This window comes from Lepidochelys olivacea (assembly GCF_965140295.1).
Source record: "Lepidochelys olivacea isolate rLepOli2 genome assembly, chromosome: 3".
Classification (NCBI taxonomy): domain Eukaryota; kingdom Metazoa; phylum Chordata; order Testudines; family Cheloniidae; genus Lepidochelys; species Lepidochelys olivacea.
The window spans coordinates 187,548,290-187,565,288 of NC_140413.1; the positions used below are offsets into that span (position 1 = coordinate 187,548,290).

The following is a 16,999-nucleotide window of genomic DNA, read 5'->3' on the forward strand; positions in this document are numbered from 1 at the left end:
CTTTGCACCGCTGCCTGACAGGATCCCATTCATAGCCATCTGTACATTGCTATGTAGAAAAGAGATGCAGAAAAATGACTGATGAACTAATATTTTTAAATACTTCATGCATTTGTTGTTGCTATGGAAAATTGTGTTCTGAACAAACAATAACCAGCGTGGTTATATATTTTTCATAATATCAGGAAAATAGATCTCAGTGCAGTACTACTGTGTAAAAAAACTAAGAAGTAGTTTATAACAGGAAATGAATAATCCTTTCCTAAATGTTGGTCTAATGTCTATTCTAAATTGACAAATTTAGGGCCTGATCTTTTAAGGTGCTCAGTGCCTCCAGAGAGATGAGCATCCTCTGTTCCCAGGGAAGTCAATAATTGCAGAAGGCTCTCAAGATCTCACAGGACCAGACCTTAAGTTCTTTGACTCATAAAGTGTAGATCAGTGCTACTCAAAGTGGTGGTCCGTGGACTGGTGCTGGTCTGCAAGCCATCGGCTGCCAGTCTGTGCGCACATTGGAAACAAAAATTGCTGGTTCCCTATATCGGATAGCTTGAAAAGCACTGGTGTAGATGACACTCCAGTTCAAGACCTTGATGCTGCCAAGCCTTATTCACATGAGTAGTCCTGTGGATGTCAATGTCACTAGAGTATTGCCATCTTAAAAATAATGAGTCATGCCCCAAATCATGAGATTTTAAAAAATAATAAATTGTGGACTCTTTTTTATTTGCCTTCTTGATTTTAAGCCATTAAGGTTTACATTCTTAAGCTTTTCTCTACAGCCAGGAGGGCTAGAAACTTACTTTCTTTTTTTAAAGAAGAAAGTTGAGATTCTCACATAATCATATGAATCCAGGAGCTTGGCCTTTAGGAAAAACAGCAGGTATTGTGAGACTCATGATAAAATTGTGAGTTGCAACACTGGGACTACTCATGTGAGTAAGACTTTGCAGGGTTCAAATGAGACAAAACATGAAATCCATGTATCTATTCACATCAGTATGGACTACAAATGTGAGAAAGAGTTTGAGGGATAAGGTTCCAGACTTTTTAGAAGGCATCTTCACCTTCCTTCTGCCCCAAAGTATTCATTTTCTAGAACACAAGATCTAATTTTTGAGAGGCTTAATTATCATCTCAAATGACAATTAGTGGAAACTGACTGAGCACCATAGTGCTGTTGAAGTGCACAAGAATACAGACGTAAAACATCAATAGATAAACTAAGATATAGTACGTGTTGTCTGTCCTGCTTGATATATTATTTCTCATAGTGTTGCAGAAAAGGAGTTGACTCAATAAATCAGCTAGTCACAGTGAGCCAAATTAGTTCTTGCTGTATCGCCTTGGCTTTAGTGGAGCTACATCAGGGATAAATTTGACCCAGAGTGTTGATATCCATATTGCTCAATGTATTATGCTGAAGTTGTTCTGAGAAACTTGTTACTAATAGAGATTGAATCAGCAGTAGAAACAACAACATTTTGTTTATTCACAGGTGACATCAATGATCTGCCAAATGTAGCAGTGAGCTGGAGGGAAAAGCCTCTAGTGTTAGGAGGGGGTAAGAGGACAGCTAATTGTAATATAATTCTAGCTCTCTAAAGGAATGACTGCATGCTGAGTTGACACCACAAAAGTTACTGTAGCTATGAAAACCCAAGCCCAAAGGAAAACAAGCAAATTCATGTATTTACTGAATCACCCAATTCCTGCTAATGCACAACAGAAGTAATGTGTACTTAATACTAATGAGCCAAATCCGCTCCCATCAAAGTCAATGGGAATTTTGCCATTGACTTCAGTGGAACCAAGATTTGGCCCTAAATGCATATAGTACATGTATCATAAATAATAGTGTAATAGGGGTACAATTTTCAAAAGCAACTAAATCCTGTTTTTAAAAGTGAGTTAGGCACTTAAAGCCTAAGTTCCACTGATATTCTATGAGGTTTGGGCTTCTAAGTTCTAAAGCCACTTTGGAAAATAGCACTTAGCAGCCTACATCACTTAGAGGCTTTTGAAAATGTTATGGTAGGTCTAAACGAAACTAGGCAAGTTTATTGGAAGAATGCTAGATTTTTTTTTTTAGGGAATACACAATAAAAAATGGAAAATAAGCCTGTGTACTAGGCATAATCTCACTTTTAAGGCCCTATGTTAACACATTTTATAAATTGCTTTTTGCTGTAACATAAGTAATTATAACATATAGACTGATTCTGCAGCACTTACTCAAGTGAGCAGTCCCCTGACTTCAGTAAGACTACTTATGTGAGCAACAATTGCATGATATCAGGCTCTTTGGCCAAAATCCTACAATTTGTCCCACAAGGACAACCTTCTTTGCTTGTGTGGAATCCCACTGATTTCAGTGGGGCTCTGTGCAGGAACAGCAGTCCACCTACATAAAACAAGTTTCAGGATCAGGGCCTGTGTTTGTAATAGGGGTCAAATATGAAAATGTTTTTTTTTTTTCATGATCCAAGCCAATGTAAACATTACTCTGCCAGTGATATTCATTACAAAAGTAAATGAGCAAACATAGATGAAAAAGTAACTTACATAAAGAAGACAGCCCTGCCCCTCTATTCTTATCACATCCATTTTAGGGTGTAAGTAGAACATATTTCCAATATTTTATTAGCAGCTGGTCATAGCCACACAAATAATTGTTCAAAACTATTCTTGACACTGATGATTTACCAGCTAGAAAATGTCATAATTTACACACAGCATTAAATTTTAAGACTACAGTTACAAAGTACTTATATTTTGTTAAAACACCTTGAAATCTCCTAGAAGAAATGGAGCAACACATTTTGACTAGTAGCTGACATATATGTTTCATATATTTATAATTAATGTAATACATTTGTTTTAAATAAGTCATATACAGTATTTCTGTAATTTTGAAGATGCTTGGGCATCTTATGTCACAGAACTTGGAGTTGCATATAACAATATGTCATACCCTTTTCTGTTATGGATAACATTTACTTTGTACATTTATGATTTTCCAGTCTATTTTTTGCATCCATAAAACAAAACAAAAATGCTTCCGGAGGGTTCAAATCTTTCTGAAAGGTAGGGAAAAAGCCTCATCTTATAATTTTGTTCAATTCATCTAATTCAGTACCTAAATAAACCTTTCAAAACAGAAGGTATCACCAACAAGTTCAAAGTCTGAAACTTGGTTTCACTCGAGAAGCACCTTAGTCTAAAATTAAAATACAAAGTCAAAGAACTTTGAACTGAACATTCTATATTGGCAAAGAACTATGGTTTCTCTAAGGGTTATTTAGAAAAGAATCCCTGCTAAGCAATAAATATCTCAAAGTCTATTAAATCTTACCGTGTATGTTATAGTTTCTTCAGTTTCCTGTGAATTTATTGTAGTAAGAGTGAAAGCAGCCAAGAACATAATTGTCAACATCATGAATCTTGAAAGAAAGAAATAAAGAAACCCAATGTTTAGCACCTTTTACTGTTAAAAAGCTAAGAATAACCAGCTATGGGGGTATATCCCACACTCCTTACTAGGGTAAGACTTCCACTGAAGAATAAGGAAGGCAAGATGGAGCCCTTGTTAGATTATGAGGAAGTGGCTGAGATTTAGCAATGTCTTAGTCAGTTTTATCTTTCCCCAGCTGAAGTAACAGACATTAAAATAATGTAACAATTAACACTGCATCACACTCAAGCATCTGTTCTCTAAAATAACATAGCCCAAGTACCAACATTCTTGCAATTATCTGATTTGGTTTTAAAATTAATTTTCAAATGACTTCATGTCCCACCAGAAATATCTGTGTGAGAGATCTAACAGGTAAAAGAACCAGGGAAAAAAGATAAAAATGGGATTTACCTGGATCCTGCCAGTTTTTGTAAACAACCCCCATATTGTATTATCAAAATAGAGACTAAGTGTAGCCCTATCTACCGCACCAAAAAATCTCAGACCCTGATGAAACAGCACTGCAAAATGACATACCTAGAACCTGCATCCTGACAATTTTTGGCCCTAGTCCCCCAAACTGCATCATCTAAACAGATAACAGGTTTAGCTGCTCTGACTGCAACTTAAAAATCCAGACCTGATGTATCCTAATGCAACAATCCCACAAAAACTCTGCTCTGAAATCTGGATGCTGCGGGGTCTTGCCCAATTTTTCCACAAACCCAGAAACTGTACCACCTTCCATTATTCCACCAAAACAATCTGGACCTTCACTCACGCAGGTACAAGGAAGCTACCAACAACTCTAATTTGGCATGTGTACTCTGCTGGATCTGGCTAACTGCTGGCTGCCTACTCCCCCCAATTTACCATCTAAATGTATGCAGTTTCTGTTAGTCCACCACGATCATCCGGATCCCAGTGTACCATAGTGCAACAGTGCTGCAAAAACATGTATCCAGTGACTAAATCTGGCTGAGTTTTGGCCATGAACTTCCCAGTCACACTATTACCATCCAACTGTATTTGACCCTTCATTGCAAGGAATTCATTTATGTTTACCAACATATTGTGGCCACAAAAATGCTTTTGTGGTGCTGCTGCACTGGGGTGCAACAGGATCAGGGTTTTTAAGGTAGCTAGGAGCAACTAAACATGTTCTCTGGGTGTTCAGATTTGGGTCAAAAAATGGGAGATCCGGCAGGATCCAGGTGCCGGATCCAGCGTTGGTGACACTGTTGTGCCATGTGCCTGGGCCCAAAATCTGGCAGGATTCAACTTTTCCCCAAGCCCCTGGCAGAACCAGTTTATAAACTAAGCGTGGGAAGTTCCTATGTATTCCATTCTCAGAAGGTTTTTAAAAATAAACCCATCTAGTCAACTTCAGTTCGGGTTACTTCGTATTTCAATTAACTCAGAAAAGTTCTCTGCTCAACCTTCCCCCCATGCTCTGATTAACGTTGCCAACGTCGGACAGCTTCCAAGCAAAGCAGGTAGACTGAAGCAGTCCCCCATCCCCTGCGCACGGAAGAGGGGGAGCGGGGAAACCCAGCGCCCCGAACCCGCGAGAGTCGTGTTCTGCCCTGAGCCCAGTGATCCCATCCCCTCTTCCGGTCTGCCCGGCCTCTGGCGCCCACAGAGCAACTCACCAGCAGCCCCCGCAGGACTGTGCCCCACGCACGCACTCACCCCACCAGCCCCCGGCGAGCCGTTCGCAGTGCGCCCCCAGCTCCTCGTCTCCCGCGTGGGCTGCTCAGGCGGCGCCTTACCTGAGCGCAGAGCAGGGCTCCTCTGAGGGCACCTAGTACCTGGGCTAGCCTGGCAAGCGCCGCCGGGGAGGAGAGCGAGTTCCCGCAGCAGGTTGGCCCCGCGCTCGGCTCCCAGCCCGTCCTCTCCGCGCGCCGCCGGGGTAGCGCTCGCAAGGCTGCCTGGCGCTCCTGCTCCCCCCGCCGGCCTGGCATTCAGTGACAAGGGCCCGCTCCGGTGGTGTCTATTGAACGCCCCCTCCCGGCCCCGTGCTCAGTGAGTTAACCCCTTCGGCTAGGGCGCACGCTGCGGGGGAGGAGAGACAGCCAGGCGGTTAGGGAGCGATCTCCCCGTGCCCAGCGGTGCCACCCACAGGGGAGCGTGTCACCTTCGTTAAGAAACCCCAGCCGCTGCCCCGCCGCCCCTTGCACCAGACTGCACTGGGCTGTTCCGAGGCTAAGCGAGAATAATGTGAACGCGTCGTTATTTCGGTAGCTGCGGGGGGCGGGCTGTCCCCTTCCAGGCAAAATGTGAAGAGCCAGAGACTTCAGCACTCAGTGGGTCAATTTGGTTGCAGTGGGACTGCTCGTGCTGTTCAAGTTGAGCATGTGCCGGAGTGCTTTCAGGAGTCAGACCACTGTGTGTAAAGTTCCTCACAAATGTAAGTGCTTGCCGGAATTGGGGGCTATAAAAGGCAGGTCCTTGCCCCAGAGAGTTTGTCATTGGAAGTCAGGCACATCTGCATTAGCTGCTGTGGTCAAAAGGACACAGGGTGCATTGTGTCTAGGATGGAGATTAATACGGAAAACATTATAATGCCATTATATAAATAAATGGTGCAGCCTCATCTGGAATAGGGTGTGCTGTACTGGTTATCCTAGTTAACAGAAAAAAATGCAGAATTAGAGGGAATGAAGAATAGTGTGATGAGAATGATGAAGGGCTTGGGAAAACTCATATGAAGGCCGAAAAGTTTAAGGTTATATACTTTAGAAAGGAGATGAATCAAAGGGAACATGATAAAAGTATATAACAATATGAATGGTCTAGAGAAGGTAGATCAGGAGTTTCCATTCTTTCTGTCTCAGAACACAAGAACAAGAGGGTGTTTAATGAACTGAGAGGTGGCAAATTCAAACCAGTCAAGATACTTTTTTTTTCACACAATGTATAATTGAACTGTGGAACTCATTGCCGCAGGATGCTGTTGAGGTAAAAAACTCAGCAAGATTTAACACCGGATTCGATATTGATATGGCTAACAGTAACAACCAGCATTGCTATAGTGAATGCTAATGTGCATTTTGGAAGATGTAGTAAACCTTATAATTCAGGGTTTAAGATAAAGTCTAATTATTAGGGATTAGGAAGAGACATAGAATCATAGAATATCAGGGTTGGAAGGGACCTCAGGAGGTCATCTAGTCCAACCCCCTGCTCAAAAGCAGGACCCATCCCCAATTAAATCATCCCAGCCAAGGCTTTGTCAAGCCTGACCTTAAAAACTTCTAAGGAAGGAGATTCCACCACCTCCCTAGGCAACGCATTCCAGTGTTTCACCACCCTCCTAGTGAAAAAGTTTTTCCTAATATCCAACCTAAACCTCCCCCACTGTAACTTGAGACCATTACTCCTTGTCCTGTCCTCTTCCACCACTGAGAATAGTCTAGAACCATCCTCTCTGGAACTACCTCTCAGGTAGTTGAAAGCAGCTATCAAATCCCCCCTCATTCTTCTCTTCTGCAGGCTAAACAATCCCAGTTCCCTCAGCCTCTCCTCATAAGTCATGTGTTCCAGACCCCTAATAATTTTTGTTGCCCTTCGCTGGACTCTCTCCAATTTATCCATATCCTTCTTGTAGTGTGGGGCCCAAAACTGGACACAGTACTCCAGATGAGGCCTCACCAATGTCGAATAGAGGGGGACGATCACGTCCCTCGATCTGCTGGCAATGCCCCTACTTATACATCCCAAAATGCCATTGGCCTTCTTGGCAACAAGGGCACACTGCTGACTCATATCCAGCTTCTCATCCACTGTCACCCCTAGGTCCTTTTCCGCAGAACTGCTGCCTAGCCATTCGGTCCCTAGTCTGTAGCTGTGCATTTGGTTCTTCCGTCCTAAGTGCAGGACCCTGCACTTATCCTTATTGAACCTCATCAGATTTCTTTTGGCCCAATCCTCCAATTTGTCTAGGTCCCTCTGTATCCTATCCCTGCCCTCCAGCGTATCAACCACTTCTCCCAGTTTAGTATCATCCGCAATAATCCGGGCCCACATAATGTGGGGAGCAGATTAAACTACATTTGTCTAAAGTTGCTTGTACTCTCCTTTGAAGCATCTGATGTTGACCACTGTCAGAGACATGGTATTGGACTTGATGGATCATGGCAATTTTTGTTTCCTGTGTGAATACCTTAACCACCCACTGAGGCCAATGGGACTACTATGTGAGGTTTTCTGGGCTTGGACCTGATCCTGCCATGAGTTCAGCATGGGTGGATCTTTGTAACTGACTTCAAGGGAACTGCCCAACCATGAGGATCCATCCAGGCTGAACCCACTGCAACATTGGGGTCCAAATTAATGGAAAAATTATATTTGCATTTCTGAACAAATAAGAAAAAAGAGATGAAGAGATTTTCCTCAGCCTTGTTTTTTAAAATACACCATTGGGTTGAGGCCAAACATGGAAAGGAGATTTTTTGGATAGCTGTGAATGGAGACAACATTAGAATGAGAGGTTTCAGAGTAACAGCCGTGTTAGTCTGTATTTGCAAAAAGAAAAGGAGTACTTGTGGCACCTTAGTGACTAACCAATTTATTTGAGCATCAGCTTTCGTGAGCTACAGCTCACTTCATCGGATGCATACTGTGGAAAGTACAGAAGATCTTTTTATACACACAAAGCATGAAAAAATGGGTGTTTACCACTACAAAAGGTTTTCTCTCCCCCCCACCCCACTCTCCTGCTGGTAATAGCTTATCTAAAGTGATCACTCTCCTTACAATATGTATGATAATCAAGTTGGGCCATTTCCAGCACAAATCCAGGGTTTAACAAGAACGTCTGAGGGGGAGGAGGGTAGGAAAAAACAAGGGGAAATAGGTTACCTTGCATAATGACTTAGCCACTCCCAATCTCTATTCAAGCCTAAGTTAATTGTATCCAATTTGCAAATGAATTCCAATTCAACAGTCTCTCGCTGGAGTCTGGTTCTGAAGTTTTTTTTGTTGTAATATCGCAACTTTCATGTCTGTAATCGTGTGACCAGAGAGATTGAAGTGTTCTCCGACTGGTTTATGAATGTTGTAATTCTTAACATCTGATTTGTGTCATAGAATCATAGAATCATAGAATATCAGGGTTGGTAGGGACCCCAGAAGGTCATCTAGTCCAACCCCCTGCTCAAAGCAGGACCAATTCCCAGTTAAATCATCCATTTATTCTTTTACGTAGAGACTGTCCAGTTTGACCAATGCACATGGCAGAGGGGCATTGCTGGCACATGATGGCATATATCACATTGGTGGATGTGCAGGTGAACGAGCCTCTGATAGTGTGGCTGATGTTATTAGGCCCTGTGATGGTGTCCCCTGAATAGATATGTGGGCACAGTTGCCAACGGGCTTTGTTGCAAGGATAGGTTCCTGGGTTAGTGGTTCTGTTGTGTGGTATGTGGTTGCTGGTGAGTATTTGCTTCAGGTTGGGGGGCTGTCTGTAGGCAAGGACTGGCCTGTTTCCCCAGATTTGTGAGAGTGTTGGGTCATCCTTCAGGATAGGTTGTGGATCCTTAATAATGCATTGGAGGGGTTTTAGTTGGGGGCTGAAGGTGACGGCTAGTGGCGTTCTGTTATTTTCTTTGTTAGGCCTGTCCTGTAGTAGGTGACTTCTGGGAACTCTTCTGGCTCTATCAATCTGTTTCTTCACTTCCACAGGTGGGTATTGTAGTTGTAAGAATGCTTGATAGAGATGAGATGAGAGAGAGAGAGAATGAGATGCCTTGCAACCATTACTATAATTTTTGCTATCACAGAAGGTGTAGCCTTTCAACACATCTGAGTCCTAACGCTGCATGTTTCATGCTCAAGCTTAAGGTGAAACCACAGGGTGGTGACAAGCAGCGTTCTATGTGTCAGTGGACATTGCTATTTATGTATGACGGAGTTGGTATAGATGAAAGCAAGTAACAGGAACATTTAGAAATAAGAAAAAATAAACCCTTCCCTGCATTCACAGCTTCATCAGTGCAGGCATTCAATATCATGAAATATAACTAGGAAATCTAGGGCCTGACTTTGCAGACTCTTATACCAGGGATAGAGCTTACTACTGTGAACTCATTGAACTCATTGGGGCTACATCAGTGAACTCACTGGGGCTACATGTACACTAATATGCACTATGCCTGAATTTAATGGGGCTCGAGCGTGTTCAGTACATTACAAGAGGTGTTCAGAGCCTTGCAGGATGGGGCTTTATATCACATTATATTTTATAGAATTGAAATAGGGACAAGGGCCTCTATCCCACAAACACAGTTTAATACTGGTATAACTATTTCTTTAGGGCTATTATTATTATTTTTTAAACCAAATACGTATATTCATACAGTCCCTAGTGTGGATGCAGTTAAACTGAGATAAAAGTGCCTTATACTCCCTGGTACAGCTTATTCCCCTTCCAATACAGGAATAGTGCACCAATCTAAAGCACCTTTACATTGGTATAATTTTTTCAACTCTAGGGGATTGTACTGCTTTCAATATACTGGGGTAGTTAAAATGGTACAACTTTTGTTTGTAGATAAGTGCTTGTACATATACTTAACTTTATGCACCTGAGGTGTTCCACTGGGACTACTCATGTGTAGAGTTAAGCACGAGTTTAAGTATTTGCAGGATTGGGGCCAAGCTTTTAGAGTGTTAAAAAAAAAATCCTAAAAAGACAGATGTATTCAAATCTTCTCATAAGACTTTTTCTAATGTAAAATGTGTTTAAGAATTATTACAATGTCCATCCCTTGTTTTCACAGGGCATTGTGCAATTCTTTTTGGAAAATGATTTGGGTGAAACAAGCAAAAGTATATTTAAACAAAATAAATTAGTTCACTTTTGAAAACTTAATCCAGTTTAAGACTCTTCAAGTATTGAGTAGTTTTCCTTACAGCCAATCCATTTTGAATTTGAAAAAGCATGGGTGAATTGGGTAAAAAACAATCATGAATCAGTAAACAAGAAGAAAGTGAAACAACATATCAGACCTCCAGCTGGATAGCCTGCCAGAAGAGCACGATTATTATTAGTAGTAGTTGTAAATGTTTGTATTACGATAAAGACTCAAAGGCCCTAATTGTGACTGGAGTCCAGTTGTGAAGAGTGCTGTACAAAGATATAAGTGCAGTGAGGGCTTTTGCTGTACAAAGATAAAAGAGATGGAGGATAGGGGGCTTTCTCGGGGGCCAGTCCAAGACCATGGAATGTACTCCCACAGGAACTAAGGTTCATCACACACCTCACCATTCTCAGCTTTAAGTGCAAGGTGCCTTTCTTTGACCTTGCTTTCTCTAACACAAACCCAAAGGAAGGTGTGTAGATGTATTTTTATATATAAATATAAAAATTCCCAGACAAAACATTCCACTGCACACATAGGACAGATATATAATCACATTGCTTAATGCACAACTGGAAGGTGCTCAGATAATGTGGTGATGAGCTCAGTATAAAGAACATATTTAGAACAGAAGAGCGTAGGGTTTGGGGATATAATGTTACAAAGTCAATGTATATGGTGAAGAACTGGCAGAGTGACATTTTGTTGGTGGTTTTGTTTTGTGTTTTAATATGTTTAATTGGGGTACTTTAATACTTTAATAGGGTGAGAAATGGAGAAGTCAGTAAGAGTTAGGACGTGAGAAAGGGAAGGAAAGTGAAGAAGGATGCTCACAGCTTAGCACCTGCCAGCCATGATCAGAAGGCATCACGACAGAGGTGAGTCTTACAGGGGGATTTGAAGGAGGATAAGGGAGAAGTTTATATGGATTTTATCATTCATAAGAGGCACATGGGAAAAAGCACAGAGGTGTTTATGGATGAAGCTGACTGGTGGGTGGTAAAGGCCTGGAACATTGGAATGAAGGCAGGGGTTGATGTAGCAATGCATTACTAGATCAGATGAGTAAAGCAGAGCTAAGTTGTAAAGGGCCTTAAAGGTAAAGTAAAGGGGGGATTATCAAAAGGGCCCAAAGGATTTAGGAGCACAAGTCCCACTGAAAGTCAATGGAACTTGTTCTCCAAAGTCACTGAGGTGCTTTTGAAACTCCTATCTAGAAAACTTGTGGTTGATGCAGAGCTGAAGGGAGAGACAGTGGGAGGACTCAAATAGGGGAATGGTATAGTCCAAGTGATGAGCCCGGAAGATGATTTTAGCAGCAGCACTTTGAACAGACTTGAGGGGAGCAAGGTTGCAGTGGTCAAGTTTCTGTGATTACAGGTGAGTGAGGCTCCCTCTAAAAATTCAGGATTTGCAGTTCATACAGTTTATTGATAATTACAGCATAGCAGTAGCAACAAAGTGTGGTATAAGAAATGTATGTTCAAATCAAGTTTTTAAGGGCATTTGGCACATATCGTCATGAAACTGGCAATTTAACAAGCTATCATTTGATAAAAGCCGTTTCTTTTCCTCAAAGTATATATAAAGCTCCTAGAAACAAAAGTTCAAAGTGTTGCATAGGTTTTAACTGCATGACTGCTGGATTGGACTCATGTCAATTAGATTCATGTGGCTAACACCCTACACAGTGCTTTGGAAATGTACTAGCCAGTGCTGATATCCAGCAGCATAGACATTAGGAGAAAACAATTTCATCCTTGCCTCAAAAAAAGTCTTCCCAGTAATCTGATGGATGCAAAATAATAATATATAGGATACAGATGTGATAAAAACAGGGGGGTCAATGAATTTTGAATGTGTAAGTCTTTCATCTCAGGAGATCTGGATTCAAACCTAGATTAAGTCAAAAATAAAAAAAAACAGTTTGGCTTAACCTAGCACTTAAGGAAAATGTTATCTGTATCACAAAACTATCTCAGAAAGTCCCTGCTCTGGAAAAGCCTAAACAGAGAACAACAAAAACATTTCAGTGTGGGATTGAGGAACACTGGCAGAGTATGTACCCTGTACCAGCCTGTAGACGGTGCTATACATTCACTGAAATACACCTCCACAATATCCCAAGAAACATTATTTCCCCTTTTATATTAATAACAATAATATCTTTTAAAAATAGAGATAATAGGTCCATACCATAGTCCTGTAGTCTCGAAGTTTCCACTGACTTTAGTGGGGCTTTAAAGGACAGCAGGATCCAGACCCTTGACAATTTGAAGAAGTATTTGAAAGGGCTGAGTAAGCGTGTTGGTGTGACGCTCTGTACCTTGGGAGAACACCCTACACCCCCATGTTCATCTTTATAAAATGATTGTGTGGTATCCAATGCAAAGTTTGTCATGTTGGGTGTCTTCGGAAGGCTCATGATGTACTGAGGATTGTTGTTATAGTGATGTTATAGTAATTGTTACAGTAATTGTTATAGTAATGTTATAGGTTATAATTTCATGTATATAGTTATGAGGATGAAAATGTATTCTCATGGTTTAAAATAAGCTCAGGCAAAAACTCTCCAAGAGCTGAGAGGCAGTTCACACCTCATCAGGGCGTGTATGGGCAGGGCCGGCCCACAACATTTTGGTACCTGAGGCGGGGAGCTCAAATGATGCCCCCATACCCTCTTGCTTGGGCCAAAACTTTTAAATGTCTCAATTCTGCCTTCTTCCTGTTCTACTTCTCTCATGGTACTGCTCTGATGCCTACCCCAATAAAGGAGAACAAACAACTTAAAATGCCCTGTTCAAAAATTTTAAGTAACACTTAACTTTCAAATGCCTTAACAGCAAATGTAACTTTTCTTGTCTGCATAGTAAACACTGGCATTTTTATCTGTTTGAATAATCAAAGCGGTGCTTTCCGTGCCTTCTTGGCTGCAAAGATTTGAACTGATTCCTGAAGTTCCACAGTCTGGGCCAGCTCATGCTCTATTGAGATGGTTGCAAGGCCGATCAGCTTCTCCTGTGTCATTGTGGAGCGTAGATGTGTTTTTATTAACTTCAGCTTGGAGAAGCTGCGTTCTCCACTGGTAACTGTTACAGGAAGTGTTAGAAGTATGTGCAGAACAACAAAAGCATTTGGAAAGAGGGTGGTCATCTTATTTGCGCACATGTATTCCAGAACACCCTTTGGAGTTGATCTTGCTGAAATGTATCTTGAAAGGGTTTTCAGCTCATCACCTAAATCACTCGCATCAATATTGTGCATGTCATCATGTGTCAACACTGTCTCTAGTGCCCTGCATTGTTGGTGTAGGTCTTCTTCAGGTATAGTGAGGAGTTTTGGAATATCATACAACATCCCAAATATACTGCTGTGTTCCTTGAGCTGCATGAAATGTTCTTCAACTGATTATATTGCACAATCTAGCACCTGGTTAAAGAATTCAACTTTGAATTGTTGTTTGGGGTCTCTTATGGGATTATACCATGCCTCGTAATCAAAATGTCTTCTTCTTCGGTGACTCTTGTATTCTTGAATGGGTGGGAAAATAGCTTCAGTGTGTAGTTTCTCTGCCAACTTCTGTGCACTCTTCAGAACATTTTGAAATCCCTCATCTAACTGGTAAGTCTGTAGGTATGACTTTGCTTTGTCCAGTTATTCCATTGCTCCAGATATATCTCTTGCTTACAACATTTATTTCAAAGAGTATGTCATGCCATAACACTAAGCCACACAGAAATTTGAAGTAATCTATGTTTCTGGTGATTCCATTTCCCTCTGCCACTGTTCTCCCACGAACAGTTCCTGTCATAGCATTATCCTCCATAATGGCAACTATGGCATCATCTGTCTTCCCAATTTGGTGTTTGATAGGCTTTATCGCCTCCACTCGACTTTCCCATCGTGTGGCACTCAGTGGTTTCTGTGTCAGAGAGGATGTTCCTAGATGTTGCTTCAAAATTTGCCATCAATGAGTTGATGCAGAGAAAAATACATAGATGCTTTGAATTACATTAAAAAATTCAGCAGCCTCACTAGAAGCTGATGCTGCATCACTGACCACCAAGTTCAATGAATGAGAACCGCATGGGACAAAAAAAGCTCGAGGGTTTAACTCTAGGATCCGTGTCTGCACTCCTCTGTTCTTTCCTCTCATGATGGCACCATTATTGTATCCCTGACCTCTCATGTCAGCTATCACAATTCCCGTATCTTCCATCTTTTTAAGAAGCACATTTGTCATACCAGCTCCCGCAGTACCATCAATGTCAATAAATTTTAGAAAATGCTCTCTGACAGTCACCATTGCAGGGACATTTTCGTTAGGTTCTGTTGTTACAAAACACACCATTAAAGTAATTTGTTCCGTATGGCTGATGTCAAGGTGTGCAGTTCAGATTAACAGAGTAATATCTTGCTGACTTCAGAACTGCCACAATCTTCTGTTTGACTTTTGTTGCCAGTAACTGTATGATCTCATTTTGAATTGTTTTTTCAAGGTAGTGGTGTGTGTGCATTTCTTGAGTGGTGACTCTTCTTAGATGCTCCTGGAGTACAATATCAAACTCAGCCATCAGCTCCACAATTCTAAGGAAGTTTCCATTGTTTGGCACATACAGCTGATCTGAAGTGTCATGCAGTGCTAGGTTTTGGGTAGCAAGCATTCTCACGATGGTAATGAGCCTTTTCAGAACATTTTGCCAGTAAAGAGACACAGATGCAATTTTCTCTTGATGCTGATCATCTATGGTGGCCTTTAACCTTAGTCTCATCTCAAGCTCTTTCCACCTATGGTCTCTCTGGTGATTTGCTGCCTTCTCATGGCATGCCAGATTTCTAGCCAGATTTTTCCAGTCCTTTGTTCCTGTAGAACCCAATGTGGCTGGAACATTAGACTGGAAGAGTTTGCAACAAAAACAGTATGCAGCATTCTGGGTTTTTGAGTACATAAGCCATGGCCTCTCCACTTTGTCACCATTGGGATTTCACACCAATAATGTGTTGGATGGAAACTTCTATTTTCATTGTCTTTGGGGAACATGAAGTTTTTCACTTGCTGTGGCCCATGCAGTACAAGGAAGTCCCTCAGGCTATTGCTCAAGTGGGTCCACAGTCCTGGATCATCTAGACTTAAGGAACTACACTCAGCAGCAGCTGTTTCTTGTGCCTCCACCACACTCTTCTCTGATCTACACTTTTCTTCAGGAATGTGCATGGTTACATTCATTTGAGATGGAGATATGGATGCTGCAGTAGCTGCCAGGTCACCTACACTCTGAAAAACTGGAAGATCAGGCATCTCCTCACCACTCACATCCTCACTGGGGCTGGAAGGCTCACCGTGAACATTTGTGTCTATGTATCTCAGGAGAGCTCCTTCCTGCTTAAATAGAAAAGCTTCCTTTGATTTCTTTCTTTTTCTGAATGCTGCCCCAGAGGGGCATTTTCTTCTTTCACTCATGACTGCTGTTCTGTGCGAGCTATAGTGGCTCTCACCACTCAGTGGAAGGGGACAAATAAGCAGGCTGGTAGCAAGGCCTGCGTGAGGGAAGATATCAGCGTCTTAAGGGCCTAATTGGCTCCTACTACTTCAGTTGACTGCCTGTTCTCCTCAAGTGGGTTCAGGGAAGCAGCAGGAAACAGGAAGCTCCCTGAGAAGCTGGTGTTAATCAGTCCAGGCTCCTGGGGGCGCTAGAGAGGTACATAAGAGGCTTCTCCTCCTTTCTCTCCCTGCAGCTCCTGCTGCTTTCTGTTATTCCCTCACCTTTTCTCCTGCCTGCCTGTTACACCTCTTGTGCCCTCCTTCCTCCAGCACAGCACTCCACCATTTCTGTGCATCTAGAGCAGAAAGAATACATATGCACCAGCAGCAGACACAATTTTCTACACTCTGGGTCCTAGTGGTGCCCCCCCACAGTTTGCCACCTGAGGCGACCGCCTCAGTTTGCCTCATGGTAAGGCCAGCCTATGGGACAAACCAAGCCCAGCCTCACAGGAACAAAGGACTCTGGCCTAGACAGCAACAGACTAATCTGTTGGACTCTTGAGGGAGTCACACCCCTCCTTTGGTCAGTTTGGAACTGCGATGAGGAAATGCTCATCTGACTCTGAAAGGGGGAGGGCAAAGCCAAGAGGGAAGAAAGAACACGATAAAAGGGAGAGACATTTGCCATACTCTCTCTCTCTCTTCCACCTACATCTACAGACACCACACCAAACGACTGAAGTGCTGATCAAAGGGGAGAACCTGGCTGAAGAGCAACCAGCCAGCCTGTGATGAGAAGAATCTAAGTTTGTAAGGGCACTGAAAGTGTTAAGATCAGCTTAGAATGCGTTTTTCTTTTATTTCATTTGATCAAACCTGACTTGTTATGCTTTCATTTATAATCACTTAATATTTATCTTTGTAGTTAATAAATCTGTTTGTTTATTCTACCTGAAGCAGTGCATTTGATTTGAAGTGTGCCAGAGACTCCTCTTGGGATAACAAGCCTAGTTCATATCAATTTCTTTGTCAAAATGACAAAGTCGTATAAGCTTGCAGCGTCCAGTGGGCATAACTGGACACTGCAAGACAGGGGTTCCTAAGGTTGTATCTGGGACTGGAGATATTGGCTAGTGTCATTTGGTTGCACAATCCAAGGAGCAGCTTACATGCTAGAGGCTATGCGTGAAC

At 42.1% G+C, this 16,999-nt stretch overlaps 1 protein-coding gene across 3 annotated transcripts in view; it reads right to left on the reverse strand.

Annotated features, from left to right (window-relative positions):
- Positions 1-5,555, reverse strand: part of EFEMP1 (EGF containing fibulin extracellular matrix protein 1) — a 91,382-nt gene extending 85,827 nt beyond the window's left edge. The window contains exons 1-3 of one of the 3 annotated variants that reach the window (XM_084622718.1): positions 5,150-5,555; positions 3,356-3,443; positions 1-49 (exon numbers count right to left, since the gene is read on the reverse strand). In XM_084622718.1, the coding sequence (XP_084478844.1) occupies positions 1-49; positions 3,356-3,443; positions 5,150-5,421 (409 nt within the window). In that variant the 5' untranslated portion in view covers positions 5,422-5,555. The remainder of the gene's footprint in view (positions 50-3,355; positions 3,444-5,149) is intronic. The other 2 variants (XM_084622717.1, XM_084622719.1) reach the window with 2 other exon arrangements.
- Positions 5,556-16,999: the final 11,444 nt, after the last annotated feature.